We start from the raw sequence: 18,627 nt of genomic DNA on the forward strand, positions 1-18,627 counted from the left end.
CTTTGTTGGATTTTGAGTTAATGTTTGTATATGGCGTGAGGTAGGGGTCCAACTTCATTCTCTTGGTTGTGGCTATCCGGTTGTCCCAGCACCACCTGTTGAAGGGACTATTTGTACCCCACTAAATGGTCTTGGTCCCCTTGTTGAAAATCAATTGACCACAGATGCATGACTTCATTTCTGGACTCTCCTTTTTTTTTTTTTTTTTTTTTTTTTTTTTTTTTTTTTTTTTTTTAAAGATTTTATTTATTTATTTGACAGACAGAGATTACAAGTAGGCAGAGAGGCATTCAGAGAGAGGAGGAAGCAGGCTCCCTGCTGAGCAGAGAGCCCGACGCGGGGCCCGATCCCAGGACCCTGGGATCATGACCTGAGCCGAAAGCAGAGGCTTTAACCCACTGAGCCACCCAGGCGCCCCTGGACTCTCCTTTTTATTACATTGGTTGAGATGTCGAGCCTTATACTCATTCCACACTGTTTTGGTTATTGTAGAATTAGAGTAAGTTTTGCAATCAGGGAAAAGGACTCTTCCAACTTTTTCTTTTTTGATATTGTTTTTGGGTATTTGGCTTGCAATTCCACATGAATTTTAAGATCAGCTTTCCTGTTTCTGTCTAAAAGACTATTGGGATTCTGATATGGATTGCACTGAATTTGTAGATCATTTGGGGGAGTCTTGCTGTCTTAACAATGTTAAACCTTCAATCCATAAACAAGGATTTTGGGGGGTATTCTATTTGTCAGTCTTTTTTTTTCTAGCTGTTTTGTAGTTTTCAATGTTATCTTGTACCTCCTTAGTTTTATTGTTTTATTCTTTTTGTTCCTTGCTAGTACATAAAAATACAATTTTTTGAGTAAGTGGATCTTATATCCTGTAACTAATAAGCTGGTTTCTCTCTACTGGTTTTTATCAGCTCAAAGCAGCTTTGTTTTTACATGTGAGTTAATGTTTTCCCTATATGAGAGCATGTCATCTGTGAATGAGGAGTGGTGAAAGTTTAACTTTTGAAGAAACTGCCTCCCAAAGCAGTGGTACCACTTTACATTCCCCTCAGCAGTACACGAGAGCTCCGGTTCTTCCACATCCTAATACTTGGTATGACCCACATGATACCCCATCATCTATTTATAGGGCAATAGACAGTGTAATTTCAGAAAAATTAAGTGACTTGCTCAGCTACCCTGAACCACCTCCTCAGGAGGCTCAAAGCACTGGCTCAGATCTCACTAAGTCTGTGTCCCTAAAGCCTCATTTCCCACCCATGGAGGAGCAAACTGAGACCCCAAGAGGTCACCCTGGGAGTGACTTTCCAGCCTGCAAGAGCTGAGTCTATTTTGTGTAGCTTGTCCCAAGTCAGAGGATCAGGGACCTCCCCTAGGGTTCCACCCCCTTCCCTTGCCCTCTACCCACCCTGCTCCAGCCCTAGGCAGCATCCCCTCCCAAACTTGGGAGTCCAGGAAGGCTGGGAGTCTTCCGTTTGACATCATAGAGCTGGTTGCCATGGGAGACCTGCAGACCCAGGTGGGGGAGAGCAGAGCCCTGCTGCACAGGAGGCCCAGCCGTTCCTCCCCCACCACGCTGGCGCTCCATGGAAGCCTTGGTCTGTGCGTTCTCTGAGCTGCGCATAAGAGAAGGTGCCGGGCTGCAGGGAGGAGTGGCAGGAGGAGAGATGCACTCCTATTCTGACCTGGGCCCAAAGCCACCAGTGGCCTCAGGGACATGCATGCTTGGGAGAGGGGAATGGCCACTGGTCTAGGCTGTGTGACCCTGGACTGTGATCCCGGACCCACTGCAATTTCTATACTGACACCAGAATGCTCTTTCTAGGGTAGGGGGAAGAAAGGGGTGGTAGAAAAGGCTTGAAATACTGAAAGAGCTCTTTCTGTCACGATCTCAGGCTTCTCAGACCTTCCTGTTGGTTGGGAAAGGGAAGAGGAGTAGTATGTGTGTGTTGGGTGCGGGGTGTTGGTGGGAGGCAGGGGACTACGCCCATCTGACGGAAAGGTAGAGTGAGGCTCAGCAAGTCTCAGGTAGTGCCCATCACACCAGCTGGTCTTAGAGCATGTGACTGTGTTCTCCCTTCTTGGCTGTTGCGGCCTGCCAGCCACCACCCTCCTGCTCTCCCCTCTGCAGATGCAGTGAGCTGGACCCGAGGACATCCCAGCCACCCCGACACACCACCCAACATCTACGAGGGGGGTCTGGGGGCCCAGCAGCAGCAGTGCCCCAGTGCCCAGGGAAGCAAACCCAAGAACTTCCGGCTGCGCCACCTCCGGGGCCTGGCTCTCTACCTGCCAGGCCACATGCAGGCTGCTGGCCAGTGTGAGAGCCACTGGCTAGGCCGGCTCATGGCCAGGGGCTGCCTCCCACGGCCTGAGAGCATGGTCTGGCCCCTAGACCTGCCACAGGGGACTCTGGGCTCCGTTAACAGCCATTGCTCAGCCCTTCTGGAAGCTCCAGTGCCCAGGGACAGCCTGGGAAATACAGGTAAGCACCTGTCTGGGTGACGCAGGGCTGGAGACAGGAGGGAACGACTCAGGGAAGGGTTGGCTGAGGACTCAGGTGGACAGAGATGGGCCCTTCTTCATTCCCAAGGTTCCGGGGTTCCTGTCCCAGCTCTGCACTCAATGAAGGACCTTGGACAGCTCCCCACCATCACCCCTGCTGTCCCCAGCTTCAGTGTGCCCATTTATAAAATGAGGGGGTGGGGGACGCCTCGGTGGCTCAGTTGGTTGGGCAGTTGCCTTCGGCTCGGGTCATGATCCCAGCGTCCTGGGATCGAGTCCCGCATCGGGCTCCTTGCTCCACAGGGAGCCTGCTTCTCCCTCTGACTCTGCCTTCCACTCTGTCTGCCTGTGCTCGCTCTCGCTCGCTCTCTCTCTGACAAATAAATAAATAAAATCTTTAAAAAAAAAAAATAAAATAAAATGAGGGGGTGGTTAGACAAGGGTCCTTTCAGCTTGAACCATCTGTTTCCTCCTCCTTCCTCCCTCCCTCATGGGCTCTCTTTCAGGAGAATTCCCCCTCCCTTCCTATTTTGAAGAATGCCTGGTTCTGCGGGTTGGGGAGGGGTTTGTAGGATAGCCTGGCAGCCTCCACTTGGGTCCCTCTGAGTGATTTGTCTCTCCCTACTTTCCTCAGCTTCCAGTTCCAGCATGGACCCAGCCAAGGGTGTCCCCTCCCAGCTGGGTCCCTCCGAAGGCTTGGGGCTCAGATCCAAGAGGTCCTGGGGGGCCTCAGAGGAGTCCACATGTCCCTTATGCAAGCGAACCCGCTCTGGGGCTCTGGAGAGACCATAGGGATCTGAGTGCCAAGCCTGGCTGTCCCAGCTGTGGACAGGAGGAAAAAGGATGGCTCAGGAGGAGGCAGGAAGGGCTCAGTCCCTACCGGCAGTCGTCCCACACTGAGACACCCCAGCAGCTGCCCAGCACCAGAGCTTGGGCTAGCCTCAGGAAGAAGACTTAAGGGGGGGGAGGGAGGAGGAAGTCCTTCAGGAGGAGCAGAAAAAATAGAAGCCCTTGCAGCCTGCTCCAGCTCAGGTCGGCCACTTGTCCCTGGGAGGCCAGGCTGAGCGGAGATTTAGGCCCCAAGAGGCCGGGGAGCCTGAAGGTCTAATTTCAATAAAAGCCAAGGCCTGCACCTTCTTGTCCCTGGGTCTGTCTGTGGCGAGGTCAATGCAGAGAAAGAGCCTCTTGGAGCACCTGCCATCTGTGTTGAGAGTGAATTTCCAGGTTGATGCCAGGGAAGATCCAAGGTGCTGCTGGTGTTGGTTCCGAAGTGAACGTCCTCCTCTGGCGGGGGAAACTCCTTGAAGTCTTCCTGGATGTACATCTCAAAAGACCTAAATGCAAGCCACGCCATCTAGCTGAGACCGCGGAGGACAAATGAAGCAGGCCGGGTGTAGGGAGGGTGTGGGGGAAGACAGCAAGCTGAACCCCATGCCACCACTTACAGTCCTTGGTTAGTTCACTGCCCCTTGGGGGACCCCTGGCTGCCCTGTCCCTCCACGCAGGATGGGTACAGTCCTTCTCCCAGGAAGGCTGGTCTCCAGGCACATACAGTTTGGACTCCTCTGTACCAAGGTGTCTCAACCTTGACTCTGCTGACATTTGGGTCTGGATCTTTCTGCTGGGGCTGCCATCCTGTTCGTTGTAGTATGTCCCCCAGTGTGATAATCAGGTGTCTCCAGACAGTGTCAATGTCCCCTGGGCAGGTGTGTGTGTGTGTGTGTCAGAATCACTCTGGTTGAAATCCCCTGTTCTATATCACTAGACCTCAGCCCGGGGGGGACAGGATGGGATGTCCTGGGTTTATCTCAGTGCCCCACACTGTGTGGCTGACTTCCAGTCCCAGCAGCCCAGGTCAGCCTGTGGCTGAGCCGGCCCCACCAGGGGCTCCAGGCAAATCACGTGATGATGTCAAGGACACTCTGGACACCTGGACAGCTGGGTTCCTTTCAGATGGAGAGGAATAATCCATAAGGTCCCCTCCCAGCCCTTGTACCTTGGTCTCATTTTGGAGGTCCCTGGGGGATTTTCAGGTTGTTACAGTGTGGCTGTGGTCATGGGTGGTGGGAGCCTGAGTTGCAGCAGCCAGAGAACAGCCCTAGAAGGAGGACTGATGAGAGATGTTGAATGCTCCAGCTGGGACCAGGACAGGGACATAGTCACTCAGCAGGTCCACCAGATGATCCACTTGAGGGGATGACAAAAAGGGTGTCTCCTCCGTCTGCCACAACACCTACTGCCTCAGAAGGCCAAGGCCAGGTAGGATGAAGACAGAAGCTAGGGAGGCTGTCCCAGGCACTGGGCAGAAATGAGATCTTGCCAAAAGCCACAGTATGTGGTCCATGCAGATAGTCAGAGGTGCAATCCCCTCACTTTTGGAGGAAGCTGTGAGGCTCAGAGGGGAGCAGAGGCCACTCCACAGTCCAGATCCTGGGACACCCAGGCTGTGGTCAGTGGCCACTGTGCTGGCCTCTAATGTGTGCGTCCCAGTATCTGGCTCATGGAGTCCCCCTCCCCTCACCTTGAATTGGGACTGGCTCAAGGTCTTGTTTGACCAACAGAATGTGGCCCCACCAGGGAGGGGCTCCAGGCAGATCTGGCCTGAAGGATGCCTGGCAGCTTCCAGTGTGTGCACTGGGGGAGGCCTGTCTCACATGATGGGAAACCAGGTCAGTCCGGGAGAGGCCATATGGAGGGAGCCACAGCCAGAGCCACAGCCAGAGCCACAGCCAAGCTCTGGGCCCTCCTGGAGTGATTCATGGGCCCCAGCCCTTCCGTGGGAGAGACTGCTGCAGCAGACAAGCTGGGTCCAAAGAGAACTTGCTGGGCTGACCTCTACACAGTTCCTCCCTCGACCTCCCGAGACTTTCTTGAAAAATACTCTGGGAGAGGCTGAGAGCGAAGCCATAGTCCCAGTGTCCTGGGGCCCAGGAGCTGACGTGAAGGAACATCCCAGAGCAGCAGACACTCGTGGAAATGTGCACTCACTACCCTGGGGACACTGTGCCCTTGAAGCCCACTTCGGGGAGGCCGTCCTGGGAAGGCACAGCTGTGTTCAGGGCAAGGCTCAACCACGAGCCCCATCCTCCCGGGGGGCAAGCTGACAGTCGGCCACACAGCCAGGCAAGGGCCCCAGCGAGTCCGCTACTTACTCCTGAAGCTGGCCCAGCGGCACAGAGGGAAATGCACCAACATTAGTAACCTGGGTGTAACTTGCCAGCACCAGGGACACTGCTCGGTGCCCCTTCTGGGGTATCAACCCCTCCTCTGCCCCGGGGCTCCCCCACACCCAGCTCTGCAGGTGCCTCTGCCCTGTGCCCCAGGGAGGGCTGCCTGGATCATGCCCGACCCCCGGGGAGCAGCACACGTGGGCTCTGGAGGGGTCCCAGCCTGGGCTGGGCTCTCCGGCCACCATGCACGCGCTGAGTCACTGTGAGCTAACTCACAGTTCCTGAACCAGTCTTCATCTGCCCAATGGAGTGGCAAACAAGACCTCCTTCCCCAGAGTGGCCAGAAGCTCCGAGGTGAGACTGGTGGAAACCCCTGGCCCCAGACTTGGCCCAGCCAGAGGAACCCTCCCCCAGGCTCCCATGCTGCGGCCCCACCTGACAATTGAGTTGAGTCCCCTGTGGAACCTTCTCTAAGCCAGGACAGTGCCTCGTGACAGGAACAGGCCCTAGCTAAGGCCATGAGCTGCAGAGAGATCCCCGAACCGCTGGTGGCCACTGAGGGCCTTCTGCTCTCAGAGCCTGGTGCGCTGCTCAGCTCTAGAACTGCTTCCCCACCACTGTGTTCTTCAGCAGATGAGGCAAAAGCAGTCAGCCCTTTCAGCTAGAAGCCCTCCCTGGAACTTGACAGTGGACAAATAGCTCCTGATCTGCCCTTAGCCACAGAGCTGGGGCCCAAAGTGTGGCGGCCTAGCACTGGAAAGACAAGATGTGACCAATTAAAGTCTGTTTATTTGTAATGAGACAAAACACTACAATCTGTTCAACACTGGGCTGGACACTGCAGTGATTGGGGGCACGGAGGGAAGGGCAGGGCAAGGCCTCTGAGCTCGATTATGAATGTCCAAGGCAAAACCTTCCAGAAGACTCTTCCTGACCCCTCGGGGCAGAAATAAAAATCACACGTCACCGTTGATTCAGATGAGAGAGAACACCAAGCTGGGCCTCAGCATGTCGCCAAGGTCAGTGCAGAGGTGGGGACAGGTCAGCGAGCCGGGGACCTGTCCCTGAGGGGGACACCGCCAGACAGAAGGTGGTTGGAGGAGGAAAAGTGCTTCCCGGGCCCAGGGCTCGCCTTCCTCTTGAGAACACCTTTCTCCCACCCAGAGAGTGGAGGCGGCTCCACGCTGGGCAGTTCTGGGGGAGGGGAGCATGGCAGTCACTCGGCCCTCGGCCTGGTTGCTTCCCCCTTCTCCTGCCCTAAGGCCGGCGCACCGCGGCCATGGCTCCATGACACTGCAGCAACACTGGGCATGACTGCCACCCCCCTCTACTGCAGAGGGCAGGGCAGGCGGCAAGCAGCAGTGGGGGTGGGGGTAAGGGTGACGCCAGAAGCGAGTGATGTTCGCACGCACACTTCTTGGCTCTGACAGCCTCTCCTGTCTCTGCCCCTGGGGGCTGAGGGGCCGCAAGGCACGTGATGGCCCCCAGCCCCAAAGGCCGGGCCCCATTGGATCGAGAGCACTCGACTTCCTCCTGTCTTCATCTTGGGAGCTGTAGCTCATGGATTTGGGGGCTGGGGAGGGGACCCCCGGGAACCTCACTGCCCCTGTCCTCAGCCCAGCTCTGGGGGAAGCTCAGGTGAGCCAACACCTGCCATCTAATAGGCAGATCCGCGCTCCCGAAGACAGCGAGAAGCCCTCAGGCAGGAGGGCACCGGAGGACTTGACCTCCCGAGTCAGGGTCTAAGCCCCCGAGTATAAGGGCCTGCTTAGCCAGAGCGAGCCATTTTTTTGTTTATGCAGAAAACTTAGATTGAACTTGCCCCTTCCCCCAAGAGGAAAGCGCTTAGAAACAGAACGGATGAAATACGGCCAAATAGCCCCAATAACAGACCGCAGATACCAGGACATGTCAGGCTGAGCAGAGATAACGGAGCCCAGATACAGGGATGTGTTCGGCCAGGTGGAGACGTCCAATCAAGTGAAAGTGCACGTATTACCCGCCAAGAAGTGTGAGCCCCGCCTTTTAGGCGCCAGACAAAGGCGCCAATTCTAGCCAAGATTATAGGCTGAATCAAGTAACTACTATAGGGTGAACTGTAATTCAACTGGCCACCTGTATGTGGCCAGGCTCAACCACATGGCCTTTACTCTATAAAAGTTAGTCTGTGAGGCTGGGAGGGGTCCCCTCTTTGCAAGAGACGGCCCTGGCCGATCAGTTTGATTCTTGATGCTTGGTGCGAAATAAAACTTTGCTCGACCTTCGCTTTGTATCAGTCTCGCTCCTTTGACCATGGACCCAACACGAGCTCTGTGCTTGGGTGAAAAGCCTCTGGGCTCTGTCCACCAAGCGACAGCCCCTCACAGAGAGGCAAGGGCTGCTCCCCCCACCCCAGGCTTCTGCGGGCTGGTTTTGGACAAGGATCTGGCATTCCCTTTCACCCCCTTGTTGTTCTGAGGCTCCCCTGTCTTTAGGGTGAGGTCTGTCCCTAACACTTGGGTTCCTCCCTTCCAATAAAAGTTCATTCCGGCTTTGGAGAAAGGAGCTAAAAGGAACCGGCAGTGGAGGGGAAGAAATCAGAAGAGGAAACAGACCACAGCGAATGCTGCCACACCCCAGCCAGCCAGCAGGGCTGGCGCATGTGCGTGAAGGCGGGACCAGGGCGCACGCAGGCAGATGCGGCGGTTTCCGGAGGTTACCAGAAAAGGAAAGAGGGCTGGAAGAGCCTGTGGGAAAGAAGAGGGGAGCAGGGGTGAAGGCCCCCAAGGAGATGTCCTGCTCTAACCTGGAGCACGAGCCCTCCAGGACCGGAGTCCCTCCCAGTCTGCACACAAATCAAGGCACAGATGGGGGAATCCAGCCCAAGTGGTCATGCAGTGCCGCCGCGTGAGTCTCCCCCAGCACCCAAGTGCTCTGGGGCTGCATCCGTGCACCAGGGTGTGGGCCTGGCAGTCCGTGTGACCCCTTGTGGCTCGGAAGTCTGAGAGATAGCTCTCTGTGGCACTCATGACCTCAGAAGTGGGCACATCTGAGCAGAGCTCTGGTTTACCAGGCACCTGCCCCAAGCAGCTGCTGCCAAAGCAGACCTGGGCGCTCGGCCACGATGCAGAAGGAGGGCAGCTGAGTGGTTGGGGCCGGCGGGAGGAGGAGCTTGATCTTTTGGTGCCTTCTCCATTTTTGAACCATGTGAATGCATTCCTGTTTAAAATGTAGTTCAGGAAGTGAAAAGAAAGAAGTCTGGCCAAGGGCTCAAGGACTCAGTTTTCCTTCCTGAAGTTTCTGAAAGTCAGTCAGGCTACCTCAGCTCTTGGGACCACTTCCCAACATCCCGGTGCCTCAAGTGCCACTCAGGCCCTCCTGATTTTTCAGATGAGGGTGACACGGGCTTCATTTCCTGGTACCACCATCCCACGGGGCTCTGCTCCCCTCTCCCCACGCCACCCACTCCCAAGTACCTGTCAGAGACCAGGTGTGCCCGCGACGCTCTGCTCCGAGCCTGCATAGCACTGGGCCTGCAGCTGGGGCAGGCCAACGGGCCCGGCAAGGGGTCACCGGCTCCTCTGTAGATGACAGAAGTCCAACAGCCAGGAAGGCGGTTCTGCGGGGTGCCGGAGGGCAGGGCCTGCTGGCGGCTACCCAGCTGGCATCACATGGTCCGGCTGTAGGCAATGCCTCCCTTGCTGGAGATGCCAGACCACGGCAGGAAGCTGCAGAGCAGGCTGTGGGCCTGACGGTAGATCCTGTGCGGGATGGAGCAAGGGCTGAGGTTCGCTAGCGCAGAGCCCAGGTGTTGGATGTAGTCCGTGGGGCTCCGTTAAGGAAGACTCCGACTTGCCTGGCCTGCCCACGCACCCCTGGGTGGCACCGTCAGCAGGGAACCACATGGTCATCTGCAGGACTGCATGCAGATGCCACACCGTTTCTGAAGGACACCCAAAGCTCCGGAGAGTCTTTCAGCTGGAGGTCCTCTGCTGTGCCAAACAAGCAAGAGTGGCACACGGTGCAAGAGGACCTTCTGGCAAGGCCTCGGGCACAGGGACACCTGGACCAAAGCTGGCAGACGGGGACTGTGGGCTGGAGCGACAGGTATGCTGGAAGAGCAAGCGTTCCCAGTTCACTCCCACGCTCAGTCATCAGAAGGCAGGGCCCTGTCCCTGGGACAAGGAGGGGGGTCCCATCTTCACAGGGACTAGGAGGCCTGCAGGGTCTGGGGCCATGCTTCTCCCTCCTGTTTACTCCCCTGTGACATGACTAAATCGTTGCCTCCCCGGGTTCATTCCTCGCATGCTCACAGAGTGTCAGGGGCCACACCCTCCATCAGGGAGTCTCCCAGCCTCCCTTCTTCCTATCCCAGCCCAGAGAGGGCTAAAGAGGAGAGAGTAGGGGAGGAACACAGCTATAGGTCACAGGCCTCAGGAAAGAAAGGTCTGAACCCAAGTGATCCAAACAGCCAGCAATTCTCTTCGCTCCACTGTGTGTCTTCTCCCCAGCCCGAACAAGGCCCGCTGAGGGCAGGGGATGGTCTGCTGGGCTCACAAGTGTCTCTCCTGCGCGCCCGGAGCAGGAGGCTCTCCATTGCTATTTCGTGGGTGGGTGGGTGGACCATGGGCTGAGAGTGTTAAAGCCCACAGCTCATGCCAGCTGAAGTCTGAGGAACACTGAGCACAACCAGATCTACCCACAGCACCACCTGGTCAGGAAAAACGTGTCCCGTGAGCTTGGCCTTGTGAATCACGTGAAGGCAACGGGGCTCCATCTGGCATGTGGGCCCTGCCCCTGCAAGTCACCCTTGAGGCTGGGAAGCCGCATCCCTCACCCCCGAGAAGTAAAGGATATAGGATTGTCCAGGGAGGATGGCCGCCGTTGATGTAGAGCACATAGGTGAAGCCATCTTTGAGGACCCCTCGGATGGAGTAATAATAGGGGAGATAGTGATGTTGCTTAAAGTCTCTGTTTTCATAGAAGTTTATTGCTGTGTTGTTGGTGGTGAGGACATGCAGGTAGATGGCTTTGCAGTGGTCTTGGGCAGTGGTTGATATGTGATCCTTCAAACTCTCAAGTAAAAGGGAACCTGCAGGAGAAGGGGTGACAGTCACACACAGCAGGACAGGCTGGCAGGGTGCATGAAGCAGACGAAGAAGCGACCTTGCCAGACATGTCTACACATCTCCCTGCCACTATACCGAAGATGGAACTCCCAAAACCACCCGGTCAAAGCCCCTAAAATCCCAAAGCCAGATGGGGCTCGTCTGCCGCACACTGTCGGGCATCTGGAACCATACATGGGGGCCAGGGAGTTCCCTTGAAGGGGCTGGGCCCAGGGAGGAGACTCACTAAACTCTCCTATGATGGAAAGAGCAAACTCGAGCCCTGGAAAAGGCAGACCAGGCAGGCCTGGGTCACACAGGAAGACCGCTGCCTACTGGCCAGGTGGCAGAGTGGGGGGAACCTGGGGACAGGCCTGGGCACAGCTCCCAGCATGCAGTGGGCGTCTGATAAACGGCAGCCGGACTGGTTTTTTCTCTTTTTTAAAAGATTTTATTTGTCAGATAGTGAGAAGGAGAGAGCACAAGCAGGGGGAGTGGCAGGAGGAAGAAGAAGCACGCTCCCTGCTGAGCAGGGAGCCCAATGTGAGACTTGACCTCAGGATCCCTCGTGATCTCAGGGATCACGACCTGAGCTGAAGGCAGACGCTTAACCTGACTGAGCCCCCCAGGCGTCCCTGGGACTATTTTTCTATCCTTAATCAAGAACACTTTGGGACCAAACATAAGTCGTGTGTGGTGGCAGGTGTGCTGAGAGGGGCCCATTCCCCAGAGACCTGACGGTGGGTGCAAACGGCGCAGGTTGAAGGCCCATGGACTGGTGGTGGGGCAGGAGGCTGAACGTCCTTGCAGGACGGGGGGGGACGAGGGACATTTATGGGCTGGTCATCGGCACATGGGAAATGACTGGACAGGGAGGCTGGAGCAGACGTGGCGTGCCCTCGAGCCCGGCGCCCCTTACCTATGCCGTGCTTCCTGAACTCCTTCACTACTCCCAGACTTAGAATGTATGCAACCTGCGTGTCAACAGAGAAGTTGGAGGCTAGAATATCTCCATCCTGAAGGAAAAGGCAGACACGGAGGCAGATTAACGGCTGAGGCACCTGGTACAGGGCACATCTCACCCACCAACTCCCTGATCATGACACTTCCGGGGGCAGAGGTTGGGGTGCGAGGGGACAGAGCAAAAGATAATGGAGAGTCACCCCCACAACCCACACAGAAACGACAGGGTGCAGGTCCTTGGGGCACACATGGCTCAGCTAAGGCACAGAGTGTTGCTTCTCTTGGGGATGCGTGGTGCTCCCGGCACAGGGCGGTAACAGGGATTCAACCGTGCTGCACGGACACGTACGGGGCGCTGGGGACCAGACGAAGCTTGAAAAGGTTTGCCTTGGATCGCACGCTGCCCCCAGGTGGTCTCTAAGTAGAGGGAGCGGGGGCCTTAGCCGCCCCTCCACTGCCCTGCGCCGCCCATATCGCCCCATGCCTGCGCCCCGGTTTCGGAGATGGAGTTCCGGCCTGGGAGGCTACTGAATCTCACCTCCCTGCGAGACCAAGTGGAATTAAAAAGCTCAGCAGGAAGCTGGTAGTTCTTAAAAGAAGCTACCTTTGCCAGAATCTAATTATGGGCAAAATGGAGTATACTTGACAGGGTCAGGTCTTTCAAAGGGAGATGTCTTTACTGTACTTCTGAGGAAATAACCTGAAGCTAAACAGGTAGAACCAGCTGCCCGTTGTCAGCGGGTTCTTTCCTGCCCTTGAAGTACACACCCACACGGTAAGCACTGCTCCGTCCCGAAGATGACCAAAACTGTTAGGCCGAAGCTTGACCCAAGACAACCACGTGGAACCATGTGTCTGTGGCCATGACCTCGTGTTTTACTTTACACTCAGGACAGAGCTTGCTTACGTGGGCCCCCCAGACCCTTAGGAGTTCTGACACAAATCTAAGACAAGGATGAAAAGATCTCTGCTAACTGGAACCTGGCATGTCCTTCCACCAACCACAGCACTGCTGGCCGTTTCTACGAATCCCTGATCCTCCCAGAGCCCCCGACAACTCTGGGGGCTCTCAGCGTGTCATTTACACTCCTCCCTACTCTGAAATGACAGTCGTTGTGAAGCCTGCGGCTGGGTCTCCTGTTCGTGGCTAACTGTATCACCTACACCCAGGAAGAAACCAACTGGGGATGCGTCCCGCAATGGATTCAGGCTCCTAGGAGAAAGGGCCACAGAGCAGGCAGCGTGATTTGGTCGCGCATCCCAGTGGCCCGTGCAGTGACAGGGAATCCCCTCGCTACACACACTTACCTCCTTGTGTATTTTGCTCCTACTTTTTATTTCGGCTACTATCATTCCCACGATGGCGCCTCTGTAGGTTGCGGCAAGGGAAAAGAACTTCTTGTTGGAGGTGATATCACGATACCATGAGTCTGGGTACCTGAGGAGGAGAACAAACTGAGGTGAACCTGCAAAGGTCAAGTTTAACTAACATTGGGCTTCACAGGGGAACCACAGTGTGCCCACCACTCCAGGCTAAGAAGGAGACTGCACCAGATGGTCTTCTTAAAGCATGATCTGTCTAGATGGGACTGGGGATTTCTTTTCTTTTCTTTTTTTTAAAGATTTTATTTACTTATTTGACAGAGACAGCGAGAGAGGGAACACAAGCAGCAGGAGGGGGAGAGGGAGGAGCAGGCTTCCTGCCCAGCAGGGAGTCCAATGTGGGGTTCAATCCTGTGACCCTGGGATCATGACCTGAACCGAAGGCAGATGCTTAAAATGAGCTACCCAGGTACCCCAGGACTAGGAATTTCTTAAAAATGTCTTTTTCTTTCCTTAAGAAGAGAAAAAAAATTTTTTTAATTTCTTATTTACTTGGGGGGGAGGGGCAGAGGAAGAGGGAGAAACTCAAGGCAACCCTGAGCACAGAGCCCAATGCAGGACTTGATCTCATGACCCTGAGATCATGACCTGAGCCTAAACCAAGACTCAGACACTTAACTGACTGAACTAGCCAGGAGCCCCTAAACAAGATTGGGAACTTCTGATTGGAAAAATGATTTTACTATTATTACAGGAGAGATGAGAGGGAAAATCCTCTTGACGACATTCTCTTTATGAGAGCAGGATGTGGAGGGACAGCTGGAAGAGGTAAGACTGATGGCCCCTGATGCCCCACAGACCTGAGTGATTTCCAAGAATTCTGTGAGTCCTTTTGAAGACTGGGGGTGTGGGGAGAGCCAAGTTCACAGGTGAATGGCATTTGAGTTCACTGCACCTCCCTGGGCAGGGGCAGGGACAAGCCTTTGAGGGCAGGGTATGGCTTGGGTTGCTAGGGGCTGTTCACCAAGACCACCAACCAGCGGAGCAAGATGAGAACTTTCGGTGCAAAGCCCCTGGATGGTAACAAAAACAAAGACTCAGCCATAGCCAGAAGGCATGGTCAGAAGGGCAGGGGCACTTGGGGCCTCGGGAAGTGTGGGTTTTTTAATTTGGAGTAGACATAACAGGTTAGCCTAAGATGCCTTTGTTGAGACCAAGAGCTGGGAAAGGGCGCCATATCCTCTCAGTGACATAGCAGACAGGTCCTCTACTCGGTTCTGCTCTGGAGAGGCCATTGACCACCCACCAGAAGGTCCTACAAGGCATCACCCTCACCCCTCCCTGGTCCTCTTCACACAACCCAGCGGGCTCGGCTGGCGTGGCAGCCAGAACACGGAGCTACCACCATACAGCGTGTGGGCCTGCAGTTCACTCCGCTGTCTTTGGAACCTGAGGCCTTGGCTGTAGGAAGCTGTGAGCAGAGGCCGGCAGGCCGGGTGCCTCAGGAGCCACAGCCCCGTGTGGCTCTACCAGACGCATGCGCCCTCCATGGGGCCTGATCCAAGCACATACTAGGCTACTCTGCAGCGGCAGTGGGACTGCTGGTGGAAGCAGGGCCCCTCTGTGACCCTGAAGACACCACTGGCTCGCATCCCCCCCACCCCAGGGGCTGAGGCACCTCCTACCAGAGCCTGCCCGTCCCCGCCCTCCCTGCCTGCAACAGGTTGTTAAACCATCAGTCTGAGGTCAGGACTCTCCTGTAAACACGAGGCCTAGCAGGATCTAGTTCATTTTTTAACAAGATGTTTGTTTTTGTTTGAAAATAAAGAATTCTTGTGATGAGAACTCCGGATTTACGGTCTGAACAGCTTGCCGCATGTGACATATACAGCAGTGTTCCCTCTGGCTGGCGTGCTGCCCATCACACTGGTACTTCTTTATCTTCTAACTGCCAGGCAGTAAAACGAAGCCTGCGCCTACTCTTTCCATACAAAAGCTGGATGTGCCCATGATGGAAGCAAAGCGACAAAACTGCAGCTAATAATCTGCCCCCCAGGCTACGGGAAACATCCTGCTCTGGTGAACAACCCTAAGCGTTCATCTGGCGCATGTCTTCAAATAAAAGCAGGATTGGGATACGCCCTCTGCCTAGTCTGCGGTTTCCGTGTATTCTCTCATTTAAAGGAGTCCTCGTCAGCAAACACACCTGCTCTTCCGCAGACGCCTGCCCCCGCCCCCAGCTGAGTAATGAGCACTTGCAGGCGTGCACCCCAATGGACGGAACCGAGGCCGCAGCCCTGACAGCCACGCTGCTGCTCAGTGCTCTGAATCGTCAGCAGCGCGCACTGGACATCTGCTCAGCTAAAGACCCTCCGGAGAAGCCTTCCGGGGAACCCTCTGTGCCGGGGAGGCCGTGAGCTGGAAAGAGGCCGATGGCAGTCAGGGCCCGACGCCCGGGGTCCAACAACAGGCAAGGTAACCCTGGGCCACCACGGCACCTCCAGGCCATGCTGGCTGTCCCAGCAAGTCGTCTGGCTCAGGCACCTGCGCTTCCGAGAGTGGTCCCTCGCCCCCCACCCCACCAAAGTGCAGCTGGGACAGTGGGCGCCGCTCAACTTACTCAATGGGGAACCAATCGCCGCACAGATGCTTCACGGTGTCTATGTCATCGTGGCAGAGGAGGCGTAGGCTGACCTCGCTGAGGGCGCTGGACGGCACCACCTCTGTCATTCACACCTGCAGGGAGGGAGGCGGCGTCAGGAGGGCAGCCGCGCCCCGTCACCAGCCCACGGAACCGGGCACTGTCACCGCACGCTACTTCCTCCTCTTCTCATGCTCACCTGTGAGGCAGGCAAGACAGGGAAACTAGTACTGTCCCCCATAGACAGACATCTCCTCAGTAACTGCACAGAGAGTGTCTCTCACCACAGCCCTGAGCACAGGGGGCAGTCATCCCCACACTGCAGATGAGGAAATGGGGTGCCTTTCCCCACCCCGCTCCTCCCCGCCTGCTCCCGCCTCTCCCTCCCTCTCTGTCACTGCAGAGAGCACCCCCTCCTCCCACTTCACCCCACACCCCCACCTCTCCCGACCGGGTCTCATCTGGGGCAGCCTGGTGTGGGGCCACAGTTGGGCTGGATTTCAGCGGAAGTGGCACCAGCTGGCGGGGCTGTTTCTCCTCCCCGACTCAGCCAACAGAGTCTCGTGGGCAGGGAGACAGACCACGAGACAGGCCAAAGTTCAAATCAAGGGTCATGAGTTGCTAATAATTCTTTTATTTTTAAAAATATATTATTTATTTATTTATTTTACAATGGATCCTGCATTCTTATTTTTCTTTCAGCAACCTCCATGCCCAGCATGTGGCCCGACCGCATGACCCTGAGATTGAGGACCAGGCAGGCGCGCTGCCCACAACTCTTCTGAATCAGGAGGGTGTGTTCAGCCCAGGCTGCTGCTGGAGCAGCCTGTTTCAGTTAAAGGCAGGCAGATGGAAAGGCTGGGCTCCGACAAAGAACCTGCACCCCCAGGATTTAATGACTACAAGAAAGCAGAACCTGCCACCTCAGGTCTAGCAGCCCCTTGAGCCCAGCCTCTAACCGCGATGTGAAATTCGCTAATCACTCAGGGATCCCCCTAAAATGCTGGGCCCGGACCCAATCGAGCCTCCACGCCTACACGCACACAGGCTTCATTCAGTTCAAGGACACCATGACGCCCAACAAACATGAAATTAGGGGCATTCTGCAAGACAACTGGCCTGGTCTCTTCCAAAGATAAAGGTCATTAAAAAAAAGAAAGAAAGAAAAAAGTAAACTAAAAAAGGTGAGGAGACCCACCACCGAATGTGATATGTAAAACCCCACCGGGAAAAAGAACAAATCAACAAAACCTTCTGAGAAAATGGAAACACAGGCTGGACCCATGATGTTACAAAGCTGTTACTGACGGTATTGGACAAGGAACTGAGTAATTACGTAGGAATACTTGGGAGTGAGGCGTCCTGAGGTCTGAAACTTACTTTATTTATTTATTTATTTGTTTTAAAGATTTTATTTATTTGACAGAGAGAGATTACAAGTAGGCAGAGAGGCAGGCAGAGAGAGGGGGAAGCAGGCTCCCTGCTGAGCAGAGAGCCCAATGCGGGGCTCGATCCCAGAACCCTGGGATCACAACCTGAGCCAAAGGCAGAGGCCTAACCCACTAAGCCACCCACTAACTTTAAATGGCTCAAGAGAATCCAACTATTTCAGAAGCAAACAGGACACAACACTGAATCTTCACCACTGGATCCAGGCAGCAGGTGAGACACAATGCACGAACTTAGTGCCCACACACTCAACTTCGAACTTTCTCATAACAAATGTTGCTGGTGGCAGGACCCCGGAGAGGCTAGTCATTACCTACCAACCTGAGTTTACTCTAGAAACTGGTTCTCTGAGTGTGCACCGACAGAGTCCTGGCAATGTCCAAAGGTCTAGGGGCCCCGATGCTCAGCCCTGACCACTCAGCCAGCCCAAGTTAAGTGCCTGGGACAATCCTTCAAGGTCACCTGCATTGACTGCTCTGGCATCGTTAATGCCCGGTTCCTGTGAGACCGCAGGTGTGTCCGGGAGGGTCCCCTGGAAGGACGTCTCCTAATATGCGAGCTGCCAGGGGCTGAAATCCACCCGAGGCTTGACTGCTGGGATTGGGAGGGGGAGCAGTTGCTCAGCCTCTAAGCCCTGGACATAACCCCAGCAGGCTCTACTCAGCAAGAAGGCTTCCTGTGAGGGCTGGCTAGGCGGGCAGCCCCCCCAACCACGTGCTGCTGAGCAGTCGGGCCAAGGGCCAGCCGAGGGCAGGAGGAGGCAGATGCACTGCAGGAGCCCCGTGGCCCTGGCCACGCTGGGTTCTGTCTTTCCAGCACAAACCAAGCTCCTAGGGGCGGGGACCACGCCGCTGACAAGTCCCCACACAGAGCATCAGCTCAAAAGCTGAAACAAGTGGGGACCTGCTTCCTCCCGCTCCCTCCATGTTTTCAGCCAAGTGCCTGTGCACTGCCTGTGTGGGGTCTCCATGGTGTGGATCCCTCCTGTAGCCCTACCCACAGTGCGAGGTGCCCTACCCCAGGGCTCTCGGGAGATGGAATTGGATGTTCATCAGGACAAGGTTTGTTCAGCTGCTTGAGGCCTGGTGGCCCCAAAGGTCCAGGCTCAGCCAGCTGCTGGGGCACCACCTCCACTGAGACAGGAGCCCTGCTGGAGACCGACCGACCACAGAAGGGGATGGAGCTGGTCTCTGGATACAGGATCTGGCTGGAACCCCTGAAAGCCAGGCTGACCCAGGCAAAACCCTCTTTCTGGACAGGACAGAGGCAGCCAGGTGTGTTGACAAAACAAGGGACACAGCCATTACAAAAGTTGAAGGGAGAGGCCTGCGGGCATACGGCCCTGGACAGCCCTGCGCAGCTGCAGGGCTGTACTTGTCTGAGTTCTTAGTTCCAAACACAAAACAAAACAGAAACACCAACCAAACACAGAAACTATCCTCCGTCTAGGCAAATCTCATCATCCCATGTCAATTTTCTTTCTTCT

At 55.6% G+C, this 18,627-nt stretch overlaps 3 protein-coding genes across 10 annotated transcripts in view; 1 reads left to right on the forward strand and 2 right to left on the reverse strand.

The window, feature by feature from the left end:
* The first annotated feature begins 1,371 nt into the window (after nucleotides 1–1,371).
* On the forward strand, nucleotides 1,372–3,634 carry C17H16orf90 (chromosome 17 C16orf90 homolog). Of its 4 annotated transcripts, none has more exons than XM_059154199.1 (3): nucleotides 1,372–1,601; nucleotides 2,135–2,488; nucleotides 3,143–3,634. In XM_059154199.1, exons 1-3 carry the CDS (start codon nucleotides 1,502–1,504, stop codon nucleotides 3,298–3,300), a joined length of 612 nt encoding a protein of 203 aa, XP_059010182.1. In that variant the 5' UTR covers nucleotides 1,372–1,501; the 3' UTR covers nucleotides 3,301–3,634. The 4 variants fall into 4 exon arrangements, with proteins under 4 accessions (XP_059010182.1, XP_059010184.1, XP_059010183.1 ...); XM_059154201.1 differs by having other exon boundaries at nucleotides 1,383–1,605; XM_059154200.1 differs by having other exon boundaries at nucleotides 1,442–1,635.
* The window catches only part of NAA60 (N-alpha-acetyltransferase 60, NatF catalytic subunit), a 43,288-nt gene continuing 28,290 nt past the window's right edge, over nucleotides 3,630–18,627 (reverse strand). For 2 of the 5 annotated variants that reach the window (XM_059154196.1, XM_059154194.1), the window contains exons 2-7: nucleotides 15,672–15,787; nucleotides 13,037–13,166; nucleotides 11,685–11,781; nucleotides 10,515–10,749; nucleotides 9,134–9,481; nucleotides 6,448–8,876 (exon numbers count right to left, since the gene is read on the reverse strand). In XM_059154196.1, the coding sequence (XP_059010179.1) occupies nucleotides 9,325–9,481; nucleotides 10,515–10,749; nucleotides 11,685–11,781; nucleotides 13,037–13,166; nucleotides 15,672–15,781 (729 nt within the window). In that variant the 5' untranslated portion in view covers nucleotides 15,782–15,787 and the 3' untranslated portion in view covers nucleotides 6,448–8,876; nucleotides 9,134–9,324. Of the gene's footprint in view, nucleotides 3,843–6,447; nucleotides 8,877–9,133; nucleotides 9,482–10,514; nucleotides 10,750–11,684; nucleotides 11,782–13,036; nucleotides 13,167–15,671; nucleotides 15,788–15,891; nucleotides 15,912–18,627 lie in introns of those variants that run through there. The other 3 variants (XM_059154197.1, XM_059154195.1, XM_059154193.1) reach the window with 3 other exon arrangements.
* The window catches only part of ZNF174 (zinc finger protein 174), a 60,793-nt gene continuing 57,925 nt past the window's right edge, over nucleotides 15,760–18,627 (reverse strand). The window contains exon 3 of the mRNA XM_059154179.1: nucleotides 15,760–15,891. Coding sequence (XP_059010162.1) covers nucleotides 15,866–15,891 — 26 coding nt within the window. The 3' untranslated portion in view covers nucleotides 15,760–15,865. The remainder of the gene's footprint in view (nucleotides 15,892–18,627) is intronic.

This window comes from Mustela lutreola, chromosome 17 (genome assembly GCF_030435805.1).
Source record: "Mustela lutreola isolate mMusLut2 chromosome 17, mMusLut2.pri, whole genome shotgun sequence".
NCBI classification, from domain to species: domain Eukaryota; kingdom Metazoa; phylum Chordata; class Mammalia; order Carnivora; family Mustelidae; genus Mustela; species Mustela lutreola.